Source organism: Marmota marmota, unplaced genomic scaffold, assembly GCF_001458135.2.
Source record: "Marmota marmota marmota unplaced genomic scaffold, marMar, whole genome shotgun sequence".
NCBI lineage: Eukaryota > Metazoa > Chordata > Mammalia > Rodentia > Sciuridae > Marmota > Marmota marmota.
Window position 1 is genome coordinate 16,776,091 of NW_025999941.1, and position 23,851 is coordinate 16,799,941.

General features: G+C 42.4%; 1 protein-coding gene across 5 annotated transcripts in view; it reads left to right on the forward strand.

Moving 5' to 3' along the window:
- The window catches only part of Atxn7 (ataxin 7), a 104,540-nt gene that overhangs the window by 33,150 nt on the left and 47,539 nt on the right, over positions 1 to 23,851 (forward strand). For 3 of the 5 annotated variants that reach the window (XR_007346895.1, XM_015494500.2, XM_048801216.1), the window contains exon 3: positions 6,498 to 6,602. Coding sequence is in view for 4 of the 5 variants with exons in the window: in XM_015494500.2 (XP_015349986.2) it covers positions 6,498 to 6,602 (105 nt within the window). In the remaining variant the exon portion in view is untranslated. Of the gene's footprint in view, positions 1 to 6,497; positions 6,603 to 19,535; positions 20,672 to 23,851 lie in introns of those variants that run through there. The other 2 variants (XM_048801217.1, XM_048801218.1) reach the window with 2 other exon arrangements.

Here is a 23,851-nt window from a genome sequence, read left to right on the forward strand (position 1 = left end):
CTTGAAGTTTTGTCATCCTGAAGGGCATACGCGGTTCCAGCAGGTATTGTGTCACTCAGCAACATGAAGGCACATTTACAGCCTTCTGACTTACGATGGTATCACAGAGACTTAACCTAACATTTTGATCGTTATCCAGCAAGTAATATGTAAGACGTAATCATTGCTGCTTTCTGGATTGATAATCACAAATGAGGAATGATGCTGGTGGTCTGTGTCAGGGCTTGTTTGTGCTCAGAGACCATGTCATGCGGGCCCTGCCTTGTGAGTCTCCAGAAAAGTGACTTGAGGCTAAGAATGAGTGAAGTAAAGCAACAGCCGGCAGAAGTCTGTGGGAAGTGAGTTCCACACGGAGGGACTAGCAAGTGCCAGCATGCACTGCAGGAGAGAGCCCACTGTGGCCCAGGATGAGAAACACCACCGAGAGGCAGGCCTCCGCTCTGGGCCATGCAGCCGGGTCGAGGAGCTGTTTCTTTCCTCAGAGCAAATGAAAGCTGCAGGAAAGTTCCAGGCACCAGCACACACACAAGAGCGAGCTCACTCCCAGGGGCTGGCCAGGCAGGCATCGTGCTCTCGCTCCAGCAGTACTGTGGAGATTTTCATTTGTGAATCTTATTCGCAAGTCATGAGTCAGTGCGTGAAGGGGCTGTGGTGGAGGTGTGAGTGGGGCGAGGAGGAGCCCAGCTGGGAAGGCCCGGGGGCCACTTTTTGTTGAGGGTTAGGAATTTCAGAAAGAGGGGAAAACTTTCCACGCTGTAGGAACCGTCTGGCCCAAAGGTAGAATTGTGGGGAGACAAGGTAGGTTCCGGGGATTCCGAGACCATCTTGGGACAGGGGTGAATTGACTCCCCATCCTAAATTCTAAGAGGCCTGGCTTTTGGAGAGGTGAGCCCAACCCCACTTTGACGCCGCGGGAGTCTTGGAAGTAGAGGGATGGTGTTATCGCTTTTCAAGTCAGTGGATCGGCCAGCAGGGGAGTGGAGGCCACCGGCGCTGCAGTCAGCATGGCTGGAGGAGGCAGGTTCTGGGGGACACTGGAACCTGCCTGGGCTGATGAGTGCAGCACCCCTGGGTTCCAGTGGAGGCTTTGCCATGTGCTAGCTCATGAGAGCTGAATGCATGCCTTAGTTTCCTGGCCAGTCGTCGGGGGTGGGGGGTGACTTCTGTCTCCAGGTTGTGGGAAACAGTGGGCACTTCCAGGAGCCAGGTATCCTCCTGAGACTGTGTGTATTCTACTTTCCCTGCCTTGTGGAGTACCTGCTAAAAGAGGCACTGTGACCATCACTGTTTGACAAATGAAGAAACACAAGTCCACGGAGGTTATAGAACTTGCCAAGGTCACATGTGTCTTGAATGAGGGAACCAGGGGATACAGGGTGATAGAGGGTGGACCACATGCAACCACACTGCTTAAAATACCAGCAATACAGGATGACCGACTGGGGAGCAGCAGGGAGCAAGCCTTTGAAGAGGGGACCGCTGAGCTGAGACCTGAGTTGAGAATGTGCCAGGCATCTCATTTAAAGTGATGGCAGAGCCTGGTTGGGAATGAGATTTCTGGGTCTGCAGGGAGAACAGAGGTCAGTATACCCAAAGCAGAGTGAACCGAGCAGAGAACAAGACAGGCTGAGAGAAGTGAATGCATGCTGGGGGCTGTTCTAAGGGCTGAGGTTTGTTCATAAAAAGCCACTGGAGTCAGGGTGCAGTGGTACGCACCTATCATCCCAGCGGCTCAGGAGGCTGAGGCAGGAGGATTGTGAGTTCAAAGCCAGCCTCAGCAATTTAGTGAGACCCTTTCTCTAAATAAAATATTTTAAAAAGGGCTGAGGATGTGGCTCAGTGGTTAAGTGTCCCAGGGTTGAATCGCTGGTACCCAAAAAAAAAAAAAAAAAAAACCATNTCTTACTTTGGCAAAGGGCAGGGGAAGCCCACAGCCAACATCATTCTTGGTGAAAGACTGGATAGTTTCCCCAAAGATCTGTAAGAAGACACGATGCCCACTCTCACCACATTTGTTCTACATTGTGCTGGAGGTTATAGCCAGGACCATTAGGCAATAAAAATAAATAAAAACATCCATATTAGAAGGGAAAAAATAGATTTCTATTCACAGATGATATGATATTGTATATAGTAATCCTTGCCCCGCACAGTGGTGCACACCTGTAATCCCAGCAGCTCAAGAGGAGGATCACAAGTTCCAGGCCAACCTCAGCAATTTAGCAAGGCTCTAAGCAACTTAGCAAGACCCTGCCTTAAAATAAAAAATACAAAGGGCTGGGGATGTGGCTCAGTGGTTAAGTGTCCCAGGGTTGAATCGCTGGTACCCAAAAAAAAAAAAAAGCCATTGAAGAAGCTATCAGAGACTTTTAAACAGGGCAGTGACATGATTTGGTAGAGGATTTTAAAGAATCATACTGGTGGCCTCGTGGAGGGGATTGAAGACCACTTGGGAGATTTCTTCCATAGTCTAGTGCCCTCCAGGTAGCTGTAGCAATGGAAAGAAGTGGGCAGAGGTTTTGAAATGGAGCTAACTGGATTTGCTGGTAGCCTGGATGTGATGAGGGACAGAGAGTTAGAGATGATACCAGGATTTTTAGTTTTGGCCATTGAGAGGCTAATAGTATTTACCCAAGAGAGGAAAGCTTATTAGAAATAAGAAGTGGGGCAGGGCCCACGTGAAGTCTCTTGGACATGCTTGTTCCATTTGAGATGTGTATATGAGACGTCCAGATGGCAGTGTCTAGTAGGCAGTTGGCTACTTGAATGTAGACAGAGCTTGGGAGTAGTCTGGGCTGAAGATAGCAACGTAGGAGTCATTGGTATGTAGAAGTTGGGGATGTGTGGGAGAAGGGAGACACTCAGGATACTGCAAAGGTTAAATGCTTTGCAACAACATTCAAGTTGGGTTGTTGTTGAACACAGTCTCCCATTTGGAAGTAAAGGTCAAAGTTGTATTAACACCCTTGCTGCAGTGGAGATCCTGTCTCCAGCCCAGGGCCTTCATTCTGCAGGGGACTGTGGTGTTTCTGTACGCATGTGCTCACTGGTCTGTGTGCTTAAATCCAGTCCTTCCCTGAATGCTGGCCTTGGGTCCCTAAAGTACCCAAGGCATAGATGTGGGGCCACTCACTCACTTATTAGAAGGTAGTGGTGACCCAGATCTCGAGAAAGGGCCAGGCCTTACACAAGAGCAAAATCCATTCTTTAAATTAGCTTCAGAATCCATGAACTCAAATACAGTATTAAAACTCTTCATATTTTTAAGTACAGAATTGATGGTTTTAGTTATATATTAAAAGCATATTTTGTAAACTTTTAAATTCAATAAGAATTTCATTTTTATTAACTCCGTATTTTTTTTTCTGTTGTAAATCAAATTTTTCTTTGCATTTGGATAAGAGCTGTATGTTAATTTGTGGGTGGCCTGATTACGAATTTATGCTTGAGAAGTATTCAGAAACATATCTATGGCCTTTCATACAAATTATTTCATTTCTTTCTGTTGCCACAACATTCCTCACTCTGTTCCTGTTGCTAAGGCCTCTGGAATGTCCCAATACAGAAAAAGGATATAGAACATTTTGTTTGTTTGTTTGTTTTCCCTGAAGAAATTTTATTTAAATTATCTTGTACGCGCTTTGCTTCCAAGTATGGGTATGTGTAGTAAAAAATTCAGAAAGCTGAAATTATAATTGCTTAAGATTTTTATAATAGGAACTCAGTTCACGGGGTAGGATGAACTGGGCTTGTGTATACGTTTCTTTCCTCTGAGGGGTGGTGGCACATGGCACACGTGCTCATTAGGAAGATGCTGTGTGCTAACGAGAGACTAAGAGAACTTACAGGTCGCGCAGAGCTTGAGTCCTGGTCATGCTGCTTTCTTGCTGGGTGATATTAGACAAGTTTATTTCTTTATAAGTAGAATGAGGATTATATTGTAAGCTTATTGTTAAAAATAAATAATGGGATCAGGATATGAAGATGGGGAGGGGACGAGGGTAGATGGAAATGATCAGTGCACATGTGTGCATGTACGGAAGTAATCACAGTGAATCCCATCATCTGTACAATTAATATGTGTCCATAATAATAATAAATCAACTTTGAGATGGGACAAACCCATATATAAAGTGCTTAGCCCAGGACCTGGCACACAGTAGTCAACTGTCATGGCCATCGTATCAGTTGTCTGTTGATCTTAAGTTATTGAGGAAATTGAAATTTTTACAGAAGTATAGGTTCTTGGTCCCTTCCAGAATGACCCCGCCTTCTTAGTTTTACTAACTCTGTCACACATACAAAAAGATCAAAGAAACCAAGATAGAAAGGGAACCCTCTTCCTTGTGGCAAACGTGAATCCTTGCTACTTGAAAGGATCTCTATATCTTGGTATTTATCAAACTGCCTTATTTTTAAATGGGTCCCCAGAAATGTCTAGTGTCTGGCAAAGTGATACATTTTTAAATAGCATTCCTTGTAAGCAATGTAAGAAACTACACAAACTATATCAGGACAAAAACTAAATGAAGACTATGTATTTAAGGCTGCTGTAATTACTGTTTAATTAATAAAACTTATTAATTTGATTTGATAATTATAGATTTCTCATATTTTTCAACTATAAATTGTGAATTTTATACCACTTTAGTAATTTGGATTTTCCTTATTAATAGGCCTATCAAAGATAGTAAGCACAAGGATATCTTGGAGCTTAGGGTAAACTACCTTAAATTTTACTGTTGAGAATGAAATGTCATGTCAGAAACAGTAGCCGTGGAAAATGGCTTACTGTGTGTATACCAGTACACACAGAACCTTTCTCCTCCTCCACGTGCACGGTCTTTACCAACTCAGTGTGTGCATGCTTTCAAGGAAAACAGCATGTTGTTTGGCTCCAAACTTTTTTGTTAAATGATTAAGCTTAGCTACAGAAGTTAGCATTCTACTGGAAGCTTCTTCAGTTGTCTGACCTGCTTATGTAATCAGAGGTGTTTAGCCTTGATAGTCCAATTTATTGGAGTTGGAATCTGGATGAAATGTTTAGAAATCAGGGTTTTTTTCTTCAAGAGGGCCCAGACCCCAGCCATCTCAAATCCCAGCTGTTGACCTTAGACAAAGTGCTTCACCTTCCTGAGGCAGTTTCTTCTTCAGTAGAATAGTTATAATGGTACCTACTTAAGTAGCTGTGAGTATCAAATGAAAGAGCAACACATAGAAATGGGTCGGTGCTGCATCTGCATCCCAGAATCATGCTGGACCATGTTGGTTTCGGATTCATAGCAAGCCATCTGCAACTCAGTGTAATAGAACTATTTAAAAAAATCTGAGATGCAGCCACATGTGACTGTCAGATCTGTCATTTACTATTTTAGAAAATATCATCGTTTAGTATCTTAGGGCATTTTCTTCTCCCTATAAAAACCACCAGTATAACCCACACTGGAGAAAGTGAAATTAAATTTTTAAGAAAAAATGCAGATGCTCATCAGCTTTTGGGGTCTTTTAAACATTTGCTGAATTGAAATGTGCCACCTATTCGTTTATAGCAAATATTCTAAATAGTACATGTAGTGTAAAATACTTGTTTAGAATCACTGATGTTGAAATCTTTAAAAAGTTTAGGTTCTCCATCTGAACTTTATGCTCTGTTCCCTAGATCATTGTTCTGTGAATAACATGAACCATTCTTCATGGTAGGGACTTTTAATTTAACCATATTTACAATGAATAAAGTTACTTTTAATCTTTATGCTTATGCAGATAGGTTAGCTTATTATTGTCAAGTTGACATTATTGTTAAAAACTATCTCCTGCTCGATTCTGGTTGGTAACCAACTATAAGTAATAATGTGAAATGCTGTGTTTGTGCCGAAGCTCTGTTTGGTGGCATCAGTGTATAAATAAATGGACTAGAGGTGATTGTGACCTGGGGGGAAATATTTATTTATTTATTTAGATATATATTTAATATAAAACATACCTGTATACAATATCTATAAATATGATATAGAAATAAATACAAAATATATGTCTGAATTATATACATATATATATTCATGCTAGTGAAGCCAGCAATTTTCCTCTTCGGTGACATCTCTGTTCCCCTTCTTAACTTATCCATAGGACTTGGGGACCAGCTGACTGGAAACAATCATAGTTAAACAAATAAAACTATCAGATTGTACAGCTTTGAGGATTACTGAGCATTTTATATGATTTCAGATTCTTACACAACTCTTGAAAGAGTTCACTTAACGTTGCTTTATTATATGAATGTGTTGTTTGCATTTTAATAGATTTGTTTTATTACCCCTCACAATTTTTGGTGCATGTTATATTAACCCTCTGTAAAAAGTCTGTTCCTTTTAAGCTGGAGTGCAGTTGTCAGAGAACACTGATGAGAAGGTGACTCCTTTGGAGAGTAGCATTCCTCCATGTGGCTTTACAGAAGTCATAACCAGATGAGTAAGTGACACTCTGTTCCTTTGTTGCAGACATGCCAATATTTGGTCTTTGTCCAGCCCATGATGATTTCTACTTGGTGGTGTGTAACGACTGCAATCAGGTTGTCAAACCACAGGCATTTCAATCACATTATGGTAAGTGGTTAACTATTTGAAAATTACTTTTTAAAGGTAAAAGGGAAAAGTGGGGTTAGACTGCAGGCCAGTCATGGCACATAACATCCCTCCTTTCACAGGAAGTAGACTGTCGAATTCATAGAGAGGGTTAATACCTATCAGATGTTGAGTGTTTTCTGATTTTTATTGAAAGTGATCTGCTAGTGATTTTCTGTTTTTTTTTTTTTAATTGAAATTAGGGAAAGTGTATTTTATAAGTTGTCTCTTGAAATACCACACCTATGTTTCCTTCTTGAGTCTCTGGTTATGAATTTGGTAGATTTTAAAGTTAAACACACACACACACACACACACAGTATAAAGGCATGGGCCTTTCTTGAAATGTGATTTCGAAATTTCCAAGTTCAATAGTTAAGTAGACATTTTTAAAATACTTGTGAGTTGTTTCCTCATTGCTCTTACCAGTATAAATGCAAGCTCGAAAACAGAAAACAGTGAGTTCTAAGATTAGAGTTTAACTGAAGCATCTTAGGAATCAAACTGGAGTTGAGTCCTAAGTGATAAAAAGGAGCAACCCCGGCAGCCTTCTAGAACAAGAGCATTTGATGCAGAGGGAACAGCCAGCTCACAGTCCTGAGGCGGCCACTGTGGCTGAAGGGTTAGTGAAGAGAGAAAGGTGGGAGCTAGAGGAATCCAGAGTTAGAGGCAAGAACCTGCTAACTCTCAGGCCAAGGTAAGAAGCGGCGTGGGGCGTTGGTTTGTGTAAGGGAGTGACACAGTCCCATCTCACTGGGTGATTTGCTGGAGAGTAGTTCAGAGGCAAGAGGTAGCACTAGGCTGAGACTCAAGTTGGCAGTAGAGCTGGGGAGACTGTGGAGCTTGGAGATGTTCTTAAAGCCAGAACTTTTAGGGACTACTGTTGCTTTATGATTCACACCATCATAATCAACATTCCAACATTTTTTCCCAAGGAGTATATCTTATATTTAATCATAAAAAGGTTCTGAGTTCTTGCTTCTGGGTGAGGTCCTGTGGTAATCACCAAAGTGAGATAAAAAATTAGTAAGAAACTCTCTCTGCTAAAGACTCAGGCTAGCAACTGAAAGGCTGCTAGTCATTTGGCAGGTACTTTGGAGTTAAGGATTTTGAAGCTGGAATATCCTAGATTTAAACTTAAACCTACAGGGCAACCCTTTTTGGGTCCCCTCTTACCCTGAGGGATCTGTCTCTTCTCACTCTCAAAATAAATAAAATGAATAAATTCAAACCCCCCAAAGCAATATGTTATTACTTTGCTTGAGCAAGTCATCCTGCCTTGGAGTCCTTTCTCATAGTATGGGGAGGGTGATACCCACCTCATTGGGGGGAATTAAATGAAATAACCTAGGTGAGCCCAGGCCTAGGGTATGACTGATAAAAGAGGGAGGGCGAGAGCCAGGTGGTTGAAGACACAGCTGTGGATGGATGCAGGTAGTGTGTGTCTAATATCATAACACAGTCACAGCCTTCAGAGTAAGGAGGGACACAGATGGTCTTAGATAGTAACTCGGGGAGGACTCCTTAGAGAAAGTAACCTTCATGTTAGGGTTTGAGAAGTAGAGTGGGTTGTTTCTCCCCATGTAATTTTTTTCTCAATTTTTAAACTTGGAATACATATCCATTGTGGAAAATGCAGAAAATATTGTTTTAAAATAACCTGTCGTCCCCTTAATGAGACGTGTTTGGATGGGAATAGAGAGGACTGCCACATACGGCTGCACAGTTTGTGCACTGAACGCCGTATTTGGTGGCCCCAGGCTGACAACAGGGTGATGTGAGTAAGCTCAGAGGCAGGAAATTCCAGGCAGCCTGGAATGTGCTGCACAAGAGCCGCCATTGGTCAGAACTGATGTACGCATGTGTGAATGAGCCATGTGCAAAGTCAGGCTGGGACTGGCTCACAGGGCCTCACTGCCCACAGAGTCCCCTGCCCTTGGTGTGTGCTGGTGGAGACCTATTGCACATTTTTAGAACCAGAGAGCTGTGAGTTAGTAATGCTTCAGAGAATTGAGAAGTTGAGCAGATTAGAAGGAAGAGCCAGAGGAAGGGCTTACTTTTTCTAGGGCTTTCTTAGGCAGAAACAGGCCCTCTTGGATGTTTCTTCAAGGAGAACCTCACTCAGTGGTGACAGTACATCTTTATGGGGTTTTAAAAAATCTTCCTCTTGTCTCATTATTAGAATGATAGTGTGTGAGTGAGAAAATCTGTCTTAAGATCCTATGTCTACCCAGTCCCCAGCATAGGGTGCCTGACAAAGCCACTGAGGAAAGAAGGGGCAGAGTCCTTCCAGGGGCAGGGGAAATATCAGAGATGGAAGAGGAGTTTCTGGCAGGAAGGTGAGGCCTGGTACCTGAGTGCCTGCTGGGGAATGTGGAAGGGGTGTCATCTTTGAGGCAGCAGTGGAGGGGAAAGCTGGTGAGATCACAAGAATTTGTTGACAGGGGCCTGGGAACAACTGCATGAAGTGGAGGGAGCCCCATGTGCTGGCCTTGGAGTGACGCTCACAGTTCAGCCACTGTATCTTCTGTCTTGAGGACAGGGGTTACAAAGGAAAGAGTATTTTAAGGAACCTTTCTTTTTGTTGAAATTTCAGAAGGGCAGTTCTTGCATTCTCTTTTTACAGTTAATAACAAAAAAAGAAGTGTTTTTCAAATTCAGAATCTTTCTGAGTGGCCATCATAGCTTGTTTGTCAGAGTACCGATCCTCCCTGACCTAGGAGTTACGTCCTAATAAACCCATGGTGAGTTGAAAGTATCCTGAGTTACAAATGCATTCAGTCCATCTAACCTCCTGAACACCTTGGCTCAGCAGCACCACCTGCCAAGTGTGGTTGGTCCCTGGTGTTGCTGCTCACTACTGTTGCCCCCGAGTATCACAAGAGATAATTGTATGACCTGGAAAAACTGGAAATGGTTAAAATTTAAAGTACAGTTTCCACTGAATGCCAGATGGCTTTTATACCATTGTAAAGTCAAAAAATGGCTAAGTTGAACTATTATAAGTTGTGGACTGACTGTATTAGGAAGAACTAGTACCTGCTAAGGGAGGGAATGTAATTTTTCTCTTTTTGGATGAAATTGGTGAACATGTGGGGGCAGCTTTCACCTGTCACTGGTATTCATTTGTGACTTTTAAGAACAAATAAGCAGTTGTTACAAAGTTCAACGGGCAGTTCCTTTAAAACCACTGCTGCCAGTACAGGAATGGACACTAGTGTGAAAGCAAGACGTGTGTAAATCACTTAACGTTAGTGGTAAAATTATTGTGAATTAGTGAGCGACTTACTATCCAGAGGAGTAAGAGGTCATATGCTTTGGGGGAAGTAATGATTAACCAGGATTTCCACTTGCAGTGATGGCGAGTGATTGTAGTGTCATTTTGGCATCTTCAGGTCTCATAGTCTGATTGCTTTTATATAGATTGCTTGCTTTCTTAGAACTACACAGTGATACTGTTTTCTCAGTGTTTTAGTGTTTTGCAATACTCGTCCAACATGCCCTCAGTTACTCAGTGTTTTTAAAAGCAAGATGCTTCTTACTGCTAATTTCAGATTTTAAAATATAATTGAGGCAGTAGACTTGAAGCCTGCTGCACATCTGAATCCAGGGAGCTTTCTAAGTGGCAGAAGCCCCAGGCCCACTCAGATCACCACATCGGAATCTCCAGGGTTAGAGCCCATGAGTTGGCAGTGCAGACCCACAAGCTGGCCAGAATTCATTGCTTGCACAGCAGATATGGTCCACTCTGGTGGAGCTGTTGCTGTGTACTCCCAGGACTGGCATAGTGATACACACTATGACAGATTGTCGCTTGGATTTGTCAAATCTAACGATGAAAGGAGGCCCCTGCTTTTTTAAACTAATTTTTAAGTCCTTGTCGTACATTCAGGAAATGTCACATTAATACCTCTAGAACTTTTTTTTTTTTTTTGGCAGTACTAGGGATTGAACCCAGGAACACTTTATCACTGAGCTACATCCCCATACCTCCTTCCTTTTTTAAAAAAAAGTCAAGGCAGTGTCTTAAGATGCTGAAGCTGGCCTTGAACTTGCGATCCTTCTGTGTCATCTTCCTGAGTTTCTGGGATTGCAGGTGTGTGCCACCAGGCCCAGTTGTAAACCTTTTAAGTATGATGGGGGAGCTGGGATGGTGATGTTCCCTATACCTGTAAGCACCATTCTTTAGAAGGTGGGCACCTTAGTTGATCAGTTATTTGATACATTTGTTGGTCTTGTGCCACTGGAGAGAATAAACCGTGTGGTCCTGTTTACCTATGTTTGTTCTGGATCTGAAGAGGTGGGGACAGGGTAAGGTTAGGGAATGACTTGTGGGGTGCCTTTGGGGTGTATACTGAGTGGGCCTCCCAGTGATTCCCCTAGAGTGCAGGTGACACTGCTCTGTGCTGCTGTATCGCTGTGTTGGCTATAAAGAAGGCCTTCATTTCTCTCTCAATTATGCAAACACGGGTATCTTTCAGGAAATAGATGAGCTGTGCTAATTCAGTTTGGATAGGTACCACATTTAGAATCGCTGCTCAAAAGTCAGCCGTCGAAGTGATTCTGCCTTAGACGAGTTAGGCTGATCTACTTGTTAACATTTTCAGTCAACTTGAATCTTGAGCAAGGCCACCATAGTAACAAGGGGTTCAGCCATCTTTTCTCAAACTTGGCATCAAGTTCTGGCTTATTATTGGCTAGCATATTTGCACATGATAATCTTTCTTTAAATTAAACCGCTTTCATTCAAATAAATCCATTTATAAAGAAAAGCTTGCTAGAGCCCTAAAGTGTGTTGACCATAAAAGATAGTAAATGTAAAACAGAGTGAAAGATGACCATAGGCTCCCGTGCTGATGCCCATGCTGGTGCTGGCTCGCAGCAGAGTGGCCACAGCAAGTGTCATCCACGCACAGGGTGCTGCTGCTATAGGAGCTGGAAGAGATTCGGAAAGGGAGAAAGCTGCACTTGTGATTTAATGCTATTAATGTTGGGAAGTGACACCTACTCCATGTTTTGGGAAAAACCAGTTTACAGTGTTGGACTTGACTTCTTAGATATCAAAGGAAAGACTACAAAGACCAAGCGTAGCACTCAGAAGTCGAATTGTAGAATCCCTTGTTGATCTGCAAAAAGAATCTCAGAAGACAAATACCATTGTCATTCGTTGTTGCCATTGTTGCCGTTACACATTGAGCCACTATGGAGCCACTACTAGTCACTATAAGTAGCCTGTTGACGAAGTCTATTGATGAAGCCTCAGTGTGGGACGTCTGCCCCTCAGACCTCCGTTCACAAAGGGAGGTGTCATAAATCAGGCTTTTTCATTAACTGTGTAAAAGTGGCTTTAGCAGAAACCCTTGCTGCGATCTTGTCGCTTTCTCCACATACCGACATTGTGAACCTTCTTAGATGAAGAGCTGCACATGCGTTGCTTGGACTTAATGTCCCTTGACGTGCACTGAGGTGCTTTGGAGTCTTTGAGATGCCAGCATAAATTGTATTTGTGAAAATGTCCTTTTCATCTGAGAATGAGTAAATTACTTGTGAGAAATCACACATGCTTTTTTGAGCTAATTAATTGTTTTCAAAGGATGTTAGTGTAAGGACAAAAAGAGGCCTACTCTGAGAGAGCTGGTGGGTGGGCTGGTGCTGGCTGGGGTGCTGCTCCTCACTGTTGACAGCTTTTCTCTTGGTTGTGACCAGCAGTCACCATTGTATATAACTAAGGTACTTTGGGTCACACAGCCAAGGTTGTGCTATTTAATAAAGGACACAGGACTCTTCTTTTGCCATCTGATGGCCCTAGATATGGAAAATAACAGCTTAACCTTATTTATTGAATAAGTTATTTTATTTAACATTTTGGTAACTATTTCTGAATGAAAAAATTTTGTTTCTTTGAAATGTGGTAGATTTGGCCACTAAATTTGTAGAATCTGAGTCTTTTTCTACTTTGAAATTTTCAGTGATAATTAATCTTTTTAGGAGTAGCACTCATTTAAAAATCCACAGACTAATGATACATTTTAATAGTACTTGATGATCTATAAAACTTTTTGCACGTATTACTTCATTTCCTTTTCTTAGCGGCCCACTGAGTGAATTTTATTCCTAGTTTACAGATGAAAGTTCTAAATAAGATCTCGCTTACACAGATAAAACATACCAGGCCACGTTTTCTGGCTATTTCTCTTGCACATAATGAGGATTGTGTATAAAAAGGATGGCTAGAGTTAAAAGAAAGTCTAGAGAAGATATAATGAATTCCACATGTCACCAAACTACCAGGGGACAGATGTTCTAGTTCAGGTAGAATTTTTAAGTTTGCTCAGAGTAGCTGGAAGATCAGCACTGTGGACCCCTGATGTTACATCAGAGGGAACATTTAGTAATTTGAAGATGTAACGGTAGTAGGTAGATGTTTGGATCAGCATAGTCATTGTATTTCTCTTCTGCCTGTTCTGCTTTATTAAACCCCAAATCGCAGCAGCTCTTCAAAGCCAAGCCAAGCTCCTCCTCCTTTCTTGTATGGGCCTCATTATATTTTGTAGAGACTTGGTCAGCGTATTTATTTCTGCGGTCAGAATAAAAACTGAAACTTGTTACAGAGAAGTAAGTACTTGGCTCTCTTGCTTCAGAGACGCATGCCAGGCCCTCCTCCAAGCAGTCAGAGGATGAGCCAGGGCTGGAGCTAGCCAGAATGTGCACATCAAAATATGAGTGACGTCAAGATGAACCTTAGGTTAACTCTCAAAGGAAACTCACTCAGGTTGCTGGTTTGACCTAAACTTTTTTTGTCACTTAGTAACATGATGTAAAATAAATACAGTGAATTTTTTTTTTTTTAACCACAAGCTGAATAAGTGCTAATGAGCTTTTTCAAATTATTTCAGCAGCATCAGATAAAGGACTATTTATTCTCTCTCCAGCTAACATATTTTGGTGTCTTTTTTCCTTAGTTGTAAAGGAAGCGGGGTACTTTAAACTGTTGTTACTTACACCATTTGTAGCAGCAACATTTTAATTTGTAGTTATAAATGTATTGGTTTTTCCATTTATTGATACCTATGCCTTTATTAATGTTTTTACCTTTGGGTTTACTGTTAAAGAAACTAAACAGATCAGTAGGAATGTTATTCATGCATTTAACAAATATTTATTGGACACCTATTATGTGCCAGGCATTTCTCTTCACTCAACTATAAAAGCATTGTTTCTTATTTCATTCAGTTTGTATTCTGATTGGGGAGGGTGGAGAAAGGTGAAATAAGATTATTTCAAGTAGGGATACATGCTGGGAATAATAGAGAGTGCTGGGCAGGCCACTGTAGATATTCAGAGATATATTTCAGAGATAAATTCAGAGGTTTTCTAAAGATTGTAGGGGTAGGAAATAATTCCTGCAGTGATTCCAAGTTTGGGGGGTCATTGATTCTTTGTAACTATTTATTTGTTTTGTTTCATTTTCAATGAAAGAGTGATCAAGTCATAAAAACCAGGAAACAAAAGAGAATGTGCTCATTTTCCTGAGACTTCTCATGTCCTCATAGAGGAACAAGAATTTATTCAGGGACGGGGGTGTAGCTCACTTGCCTGCCATGTCCAAAGCCCTGGTTGGATCCCCAGCTCCACCAGAGTACAAGAATTTATTGATTCAGCTGGGCATGGTGGCACACACCTGTAATCCCAGTGGTTTAAGGGGTAGAGGCAGGAGGATCGAAAGTTTGAGGCCAGCCTCAGCAAGTTATCAAGGCCCTACGCAACTCAGTGAGACCCTGTCTCTAAATAAAATATTAAAAAGGGCTGGGATGTGGCTCAGTGGTTGAGTGCCCCTGGGTTCAATCCCGGTCCCCCTGCCAAAAAAGAATTTGATTCAAAACAGAGATCTCACATATCTTGGTTTGTCTTTAATTATTGAAGTTTATAAGGTACATTGTAAAAGACAATTAGCCAACAAAGATACATATGCAATCAGAATAAACTGAGCTCCTCCATCTTGCTTTTCAGGGGATGGTTGGACATATCTACATTCTTAGAACTGGCACTAGGACCCTAGTAAAATGTTGTGTGCCTGTATACTCCCCCCCGCCCCGCCCCTTACACACATGAAAAGCTAATCTGTTACGAGCTTCCCTTTGTCACTGAATCTGCCGTACTGTCACTTGTGCCTGTTGTTCTGATTTATCAATGTATGTGAAGCTGACCAGTCCTCTGCCCGTGGACATGGAGACTGTCAGTGCTGCATTTCTCTACACAGTGCTTTTAGAATTCTTCCTACTTTGGGAATGTCTGTCCTTATTTCAGCCCATTGATTCTCCTCGTGGAGGGTAGTCACAGCTGCCCACCAGGTTTGTACTATTATGACTTAATGAACTGCTTCTATATCTCAGAGTATCAGAGTATTTGGAATAAACAATGTAATTTTTTTTTCCTGCTACCAGGGATTGAACCCAGGGGCGCTCAACCACTGAGCCACATTCCCAGCCCTTTTTTTTATATTTTATTTTGAGACAGGGTCTCACCGAGTTGATTGGGGCCTCACTAAGTTGCTGAGGTTGGCTTTGAACTTGAAATCCTCCTGTCTCAGCCTCCTAAGCCATTGGGATTACAGGCGCACACCACCACACCTGGCTAAATATATGCAATTTTTGTCATTCATATGAAAGGGAGAATACTTGGAATTCTTTTTTTTTAAGGCAGGCTATATAAGAATTACATAGCAAGTTAATTTTATACACACACATTCAGATTTATATTTGTACACCCTCATATGTATCTGCATTGTTAATATTCACCAGGGCCAGTTTTGACTTGTCTACTATAACACATAGAATCATTAGCTGTTACAGGATGGCTGTGCTTTGGATTGTAAAGTGGACATTCTGAATAAAAATCCACATTTTTGTTATATTTACTAAAAAATGTTTTTCCTGATAATCATTTCACAAGACTCGATTTGTGTGTTGACGTTGAAAGCACACACCTGCTCTTTGAACCCTGGTAAGCTGTGGTCTTAACTTCTGACCAGAAGAGGGAGTATCTCCCGCGTCTCTGTGCTGAAGCACCTACTACCTGGCTGGAATAACACCCCATTAACACATTCATCAATACACATGCTGATTCAGACCTAGGAAACACCCTGCTCCAGGGCTGGGGGCTGCGGCTCAATCCAGCTGCTTTTCTCCCTGTTTCACATTGTGTGCTTAGAAATCTTAGTCTTTAGGTTTACTTCTATATTTGTTTTTAAAACAACAGTTCTCAAAACAAATCTCAGAATAATTTTATACATTTTTTACCTAATGTGTTTGAAAGTTTAAGAAATATAAAGATCAGAGAAGGTAATTATCTCAATATAAAATAAGTTCAAAACCAATCAGTATGTCCCTAATTGCACATGATAGAGTTCTTTACCCTTCAGGTCCAAAATAACTTCGGGATGAAACTTGTCTCACTGCCTCTTATACTTAGTATTTTCAATAGAATGTTAGAACTCTTAATATTCAAGATTCGTGAGAGCTTTAGAAAGTTAAGATGTTGTTTTGCCAGTAGTTAATCCGCCTTTCTTCTCTGTGATTCTATGTGGTATTCGAATCTCCGTCTGCTTAGCCAAACAAATGAAATGAGTGACATAATTTCATGCTTCATAAATTTTTCTTCCACTGCTTTCACTGAATTTTGCAATAAAAATTACTAAACCACTTTCATTATAGATGTTTTTATTGGCACATAAGTATATTAAGTACATGTGCTCATATATTTTTACATAAGTACACAAGTGTAATCATCACAAACATGCTATTTTGGGTACAGCCTACACTTATTTCATTGGCTCTTTCTGCCTCCCCGCCTTCTCCAACTGCTGTAGTCCCCTCTGTAAATCCTAACTGCATTCTGAGTTAGTGCATAACCCCGTGTGCAGCCTTGCACATTTCCCCATGCTCATAGGCACAGAGTCACGAGTTTTTGTTAGTAGGGGCTTTTCATGATAGTGTCATGAAACAGATCCTGTGATGCACACTCTGTCCCCGTAGTCAGCTGTACTTCATGGAAGGCACTCACACACCAGGATACCAGTAACCCCGTCTTCTAATGGCTGCCTGCTGATCAAAGGTGCGGCTGTGCGGCGGCTTCCCCTCTGTGGACATGGCTTTGTTTCTTGCCTTTTGACCCCGTGACAGAGCAACTGTACCACTCTGGTACCTATACCCGTAACTGCTGGTGGCTTTGTTCATGTTGGGATACGTCATAGGACGGAATTTCTGGCCCATGAGGATGGTCCCTGCATCGTTCCTAGCTGCTGCTGGATTGCTTCAGAAAAACTGTAGTGCTTTAGAGCTCTCCCAGCTGTATGAGAAAGGATCGCCACCAGAAGCAGGTGTTGTGTGGACTTTTCCAAACTTCCACTCGTTTCTAAGACCTTACAGTGTTCCTTATACATATATACACATGCAAATATCATCAATTCTTACTTGGAAGGAAATTTTTCAGTATTCTAAAACAGGGTAATATGAAGTGATAGGAGGAAAAGAAGCATTTTTTAAAATATTCACTTGAATAATGACAGGAAATTTCCCTGGCATCTATGGGAAATTTCTGTTTCATTTGTATGGGATATACATTAGAGAAGAAACCTAGTTCTCAAGCCAGTTTTCATCTGCAAAACGTGTAGCCTCCTAAAGGATAACCATTTTGGATGAGATTAATCGTGGGGCTAAGAGAAAAACTGTTGCCAGTCTTGTTTCACACCTCTGTTGCTTGCATTTGGTGTCATTGGTCATCTTTTCAGTGTTCAATATGTGTATCAAATAATGACTGGACTGAGGTCAAACCGTGGTTTACACAAAGCCAGTGGAGATCAAGTCATGAGGGTCTGTTCCGTTTGCCTGCCTTATACATGAAGTGTGGCTGAGGCCCGAAGACCAGGTGGTGCCAGCCAGAGGAAGGCTGCTATGTAGTGGCCCCCGCCCCCACCCAGGTGAATGGTCCCGCTTCAGCCCCATCTCCTGCCTCTCCTGATCCAGCGCAAGCGCTTCATGAGGCCCGGATGATAGCATGGCAGCATTTCTTGGCAAAGCTAATCCGATTCTGGACAGCAGGCTCCCGGGTCCTCAGATGAATGAATTGCTCGGTATTTCCAAGTTTGAGAATACTTTCTTCCCCTTTCAAGTGCTCCTTGGCAGCAGGTGAGGAATGTTAAAGCTCCTGTAAGTGCCAATTAAGGCCAATTATAACTCGCCCAGCCTGCCGACAGTGGAGTGGAGTTCGTGGAGGCCGGCACTCCTGTAAAATGGAGAACTGGCTGCCCTCGGTGACAGGGACGCTTGATAACTGCCAACAGCTTGGTCTGCTGCCCTGCAGAACCCAGAGTGTTGTTGTCTTCTCAGGGATTTAGACTGAAATCCCAAGATCTGTGAGGGACTTGATTGATTTCTGTAACAAATCTCTTTCCCTGTCTTGCTCTCTCTTTTCTCTTCAAATGATGTCCGTGCACCCTCTGGTTTCCCCTGGGGTGTGCTCACAGTTGCTGGTGTGTATTGAACATTTAAGATGTGCTGGGCATTGCATTACATACATTAGCTCATGGACTCCCCACCCAAGTCCTGTGGGAGGAGGCAGTGTCACCTGCCAGGTGAGGACGAAGTCTCTCTCTTACCCAAGGCTAGAAGGCTGCCTGCACCCCCTCTACCCACACCCTCACTGCCCACGGGGCCTGCGGTGTAAGTGTGCTCACAGAAGAACTTTATCAGTTCTGGACTCCCTTCACACCTGAGTAAAGCTGATGTGTGGGTGCCATCCAAACTAGAGCAGATTCATGTTGTTCTTGCTCTCTAAAGCATGGATGTTGCTGTATTAAAATTATATTTTAATTAATATTATTGTTTTCTTAGGAAAAAAGAAATAGGACCATATTCCCAGACCTAGAAACTTAAATATAAGCATCATGAGATTTAATATCAAAATAAACTTTATTTGGATAGGATGCTGGAAAATGACTTAAAGAACTTAGGAATAATGCTTTCCAAGCAGAACAAAGCAGTATTTGTTCAGTTTATTCAGAGCATTGAAAGACATATGTGGGTGTTGAAAACCTTAATCTGAGCTTTATTCCCAGTTTTTGCATATTTGTATATATTCTCAGTGGATTAAACTGTATTTTCCTGACCTACCATTCATCCCCTTTCCGATGCTGGCAGCTGGCATTAAAAAAAAAAAAAAAATGAATTCACGTGACTTCTGTGTTGCTCATGTGGAATTAAATGTATATGTTTGTAGCATTTAGGAACATCTGCTGAAATTCACCCTGGTTTTCATCAGGGTTACACACAGAAAGACTTCATCCCCAGAACTCTCACTGATGGGCCGGTTCTTGGGCCCCTCCCCCTGATCCCAGTACTATGACCATGAACATTAGAATGGCAAGCATTTGTGCCACAGGGCCAGAAAGGACTCTGTTGGTGGCCAAGTGCGATGGACACAGTGATGTGAACTGAGACTGAGCCCGAGAAAGGTCCTCCTAGTGCACGGCTGTTCTGCAGCTGGCAACGTCAAGGAGATCCCTTGGCTGCCACCTTGGGCAAGGCAGGGAGGCAGTGGACAGTACTAAGACCTGGAACATTCAGGCCACACATGGAAAACCAGCGAATTCACCTGAAGTCCCTATTTTTACTGATTAACTTTTGAAAAGATTTGGGACAAGTATCCTCATGCAGTGCTTCTGAGGTCTACTGAGGCTTATCCTTTCTGCTCTTCAGTGTCTTTTCAAGGCCACCTTGGTTTTGGAGTGGATGACTATGGCTGTTAAGAAACGTGACTTTTTTTTTTTTTAAATAGTAGGTTTCAGAAAAATCCCTGGATCTGATATCATGTCATGATTGGAATCTGAATGTAAACATAATGAAGAATTGTGGCTACCATTAGGTTAGCCTGTTTAGAATTTGTGTCTTGTCTCATAGTGCCATTTCTCATGTCTTGGATCTCTTTCCTACCTTTTCCTGGCTCCACATCATTTCCATGCATGTGATTCTTGACTTTTGACAAATATTCTCTGTAGGGTGATGATGGGATTCTCTAATTTTTCCCCCACTTCTTTTCACACTTAAATTTGTTTATTCTGATCTCTCAGGTATCTGAACCATCATTAACATAAAACTCAGATCAGTTGGCAGTTTTTTTCCCCTTGTCTGTTTGACAGTAAGATTTGTTGATTCACAAGAGGGGGAATAGTCATGGGGGTGGGTATAATAGGGCTGAGATAGGCAGACAGCCAGACCAGTAAACAAAGAGCCACTTGGGAAATTTTTTGGATTGAAAGTATAGAAGGTCCCCAGCTTTAGTGGTCCAGTGATTGAACACCAAGCTCAAGGCAGTTGGCAGCATTTGAAATTAGGCATATTTTGAAAGTATGCAGAGAAAATGGGTCAAGATTTTTGTTACTAGATTTAGAAAAGCATGCATGGGTATAAGAAACTTTTTTAAAGTGTAGTAATTATAGATAGTATAAGGGAAATAAAACATGGAGAAAGACTACTATTTATAGAAATATTTTAACTTTAAAAACCTGTAACTCTAGCAAAGCTTAAAACTGTAGGTTTTATGATTAATCATGTAAAATTTCTAATATACCTGTCAATAGCAGTGTCACTTTAAAAGCATTTGGGAAAATTAGGGTGTGAGTAATTTACATTTTAGCAGGTTAGATTTGTAAATTCCATCTTCTCCAGTTCTGGCAGTTGCCTTTCAAATAGAAGGATTAATTTACACTGGCCGGGACGCCTTGTATGACCATATTAGATGAAATTAGACTCCACCCCCTGTTTTCTGTTGATCTGCCAGGACCTTTGTAATTCAAGTGCTTTTTACAGTAGTAGCAAATGTTACATAAGCCCAAACATGGAGCATATTTGGAGTTGGTGGGCAGCCCCGAATCATGATGCAGATCTGCGGTAACGAGTGTGCAATGAGGCACAGCCCAGTTCTGTGAATGGAAGGTAACAGGACGCCTCCCCAGTGCAGCCCTTCCTCTGCGCAGGAGCTGAAAGCTCTGCTGGGTAAGTTTGCCGAGGCAGTTTTCTGAGGCTGGACTTGGCGCAGGGCCCAGTCCTGGAGGAGTGTGTGGAAGGTGGGTTAGGTCTTCACTAACACGACATAGGGCCGCAGAGGGCCTCCTGGTGTGTCCTGCCCTGCCTGCAGGCCCCGAGGGCTGCACTGCTAAGTGGTGGCGGGAGGGAGTTCTGCAGAGCCCCGAGATCAGAGTGGGTAATCGCAGCAAGAGGGATTAGCTGCTGCAAGCTGTCCACAGGAGCCATTCTGAAATGTCATTTGAGCGATCTGGCCAAAGTTCAAACGCAGACAAAGTCGAGTTTGCTATTAACTCCAACAAAATGCTGAGGTTTGCACCCAACGGTTCCCGTATCTCGAAACAGGGAGAGCATTGGTTACAGTGCCCTCTTTAAAAAAAAAAAAAAAAAAATGGAGGAACGTTGTAACACGCTTTAACGCGTTAACTGTTTTTTTTTTTTTTCCTTTTTCTAATCTTACTTGTGGTGAGTGAGGTTTCATGACAGGCAGGCAGTTCACAGTTTCCTGTAGAATGTGTTTGAAAGCTGTTTTGTCAGATACTTCAAATCCACAGCAAAGTTTCAAACAGAACACTGTGTCAAGAGGAAGAACAACTTCAAAATACAAACAGTCACCCTGGGAAGTCATTCAGTAACTTAAATTGAGTGTATAAAAATTTAATTATGCACTGACTGCCAGAAAAGACTTTTTTTCCGTTGTGGTGTTAAGGTAGCCAGCAAAGCTGAACTGGTTCTTCCCTACCTCTTGCCTGTCTTTACGCAGGAAGTGAGGGGACAACCGAGTTCTTGAATTTTCACTGGATTCAAATTTCATGGCTTCTGCAGTAATCAGATGGACTGGGTGGTTTTAATTGAGGTTGAGACTTTATTCCCAGTTGTAGGATTGAAACTACAAATAGATCTTACACCTTCAGCCAGATTGCTATTGTTGATGATTTTTTCTAAAAACTCTTGTCAGGAAGTTTTGGTTTTGCTGTTTCTGGTTTCATTTTTGCATATCACTTCTGGTGTTTTATTTGTTCACAGCCCCAGCCTGAAGGTGGAACAGATACTGTTTCTCTCTTCAGAAAAAGAAAAAGTAAACTGTGTTGCAAACTCATTGAAAACATAAGTGTAGTTAAGTAGCTAATAATGATTCATTCGTTCCTTACTATGGTATGCTTAAGCATAAGTCTCTCGGGCTTTGTGAGCTTTCTGTGACTGCCGTGTTTGGGATCTTCCAGATCTTCCCTCCTTTCATCCAGAATAAGTTAAATGGAAAGGGTACAAACTAGGGGAGTCAGCCGTGGAGATGGTGACTGAGCACAGCACTTCAACAGACAGTGCTGTCTTTCCTTTGCACCTTGGAGTTGCTGCTCTTCCTTGACCTGGGAAGATGGGACTCCCTGTTGAGGTTCCTACACAGAAGTTTATTTAACAAACAAACAAAACCAAGAAAACTCTAATTTTGAGTTTTATTAGATTTTTTTTTATTCTGTTACTCCCTGCATGTGTAAAAGTTGGGAGTGGTAAAAGCAGTTTGTTTTTTAATTCTCTTTTTGCATTTTGATGATAGCTCTGTTATCATTCATTTGGGAAAAACTGTGACCCAGACCCAAAATGGGACCACAGAGATGCTTATGTAAGAATGGAATATGATTCATGCTTGAATTGCACATGGTATAGCAATGTTGTGTTGTTGAATTTTTGAGGCACTTTTTCCTTTAAAAGATAAAGGACTAAATCAAGAGATCAAGCGTAGCCAAAGAGTGATGGATTTTTAGGGTTCTCCCCCGCCCCTTCTTCACATGTGGTTCCTGAGGACTAGAAACATTGCAAGTGCATGGCCCTGTGGGAGGGAGAGAGAGAGAGAGGTGGCTCTTACAAATAACGTGCATCACCCGGTGAGGTCATGTTTGTTTCAGGCAGGGTGATTTGTTGCTGTTCTGTGTCATTGTCATTTGGGTAACACTGTGCTTCCTGAGGACAGCAGGGAGAAGTCCTCCTGGCTGTTAGGAAAGTACAAGTGTCAGCCAGCTTCTGCATGGCCTGGTGTCTGTACTCAGAATCTGTGACTCCAGGACCACAGAGGTGGCATGAGAAGTTGGGTGGCTGTGTTTTGTTCAGAGCAGTGGCAGCTCTCCCCCACCCCCAAAAGTGTGTGGGGGGGGGGAGAGGGAGGGAAGGAGAGGGAGGGAGCATGAGCAGGGAGAGGATGCAGATGATAGCCCTTGTGCAGGTCTGCACCATGAGCAGGATTGCAGGAGTTTAGGAAGGGCGCCCAGCAGGAAACCAGCTGGCTACCAGACAGTCCAGTTTTCCTTGGGAAGAGCCATCTTCTGGCAGCGATTCTGCCGAAGAGGTGCTGCCCCGACAGCCAGAGTGGTCAACTGTTACAACCCTTCTTTGTCTCTGCCCTTCCATCCCTGTCAGAGAAGCCCTTGGATGCCTTTGAAAGGGCTTTTACAAATGCTTGCAAAGAGCTACAAGTTAGGCAGGCAGAGGAGGAATACCCCCGAGATATGCAGTAAGGTTTTTCATATTTCTCACATACTTGAAAGTGGAGTTCAGAAAGAACAAGTCCTCTTGGGAAGAATTCCTGGCAAGAAGATTATTTGAAGTTGCCATATTTCTGCTCCTTTCTTAGCAACATTATTTACAGTCTGTTCACGCCTGGCCCTTCCCCCACTGGAGTGGAGTCTTTCTCCCTTGTAATCTGCCCTTTGTGATCTGTCCCTTTCATGCAGCCAGTGTGAATGGGTGTGCTGCAGTGCTGCCCAGCCCAGAGCCGGGAAATGCCAAGAGACCCCAATACTTCAGTGGGGCCTTTATTTCCGTCATAAAGCACTGACTTGAAGGGCTTGATAATTTGATTATAGACCTTTAGCGAAAAGTTGTTTCAAGTGGCCCAAGTGCTGTAAATGACTCTCTCCTGCACTTTCCTCTTACGTTTTAATTTAAAAGCACCTCTGCATCGGGGAAGGACAAGTGCATTTGGCAGAGGTAGCAGTGGGAGACTCATTTGTTAGGGCAGCCAGTGCTGAAATCGTCCTTTTCAGTGGAGCCTCTCTAGTGGAAGTGATGCCGAGTGCTTTGTGGCGAAGGCTCTTTTCTCAGTGTTTTCAGTGCCTTTTGTAACCCTCCTCAGCCAGTGGTGCTGCCTTCTGCTGG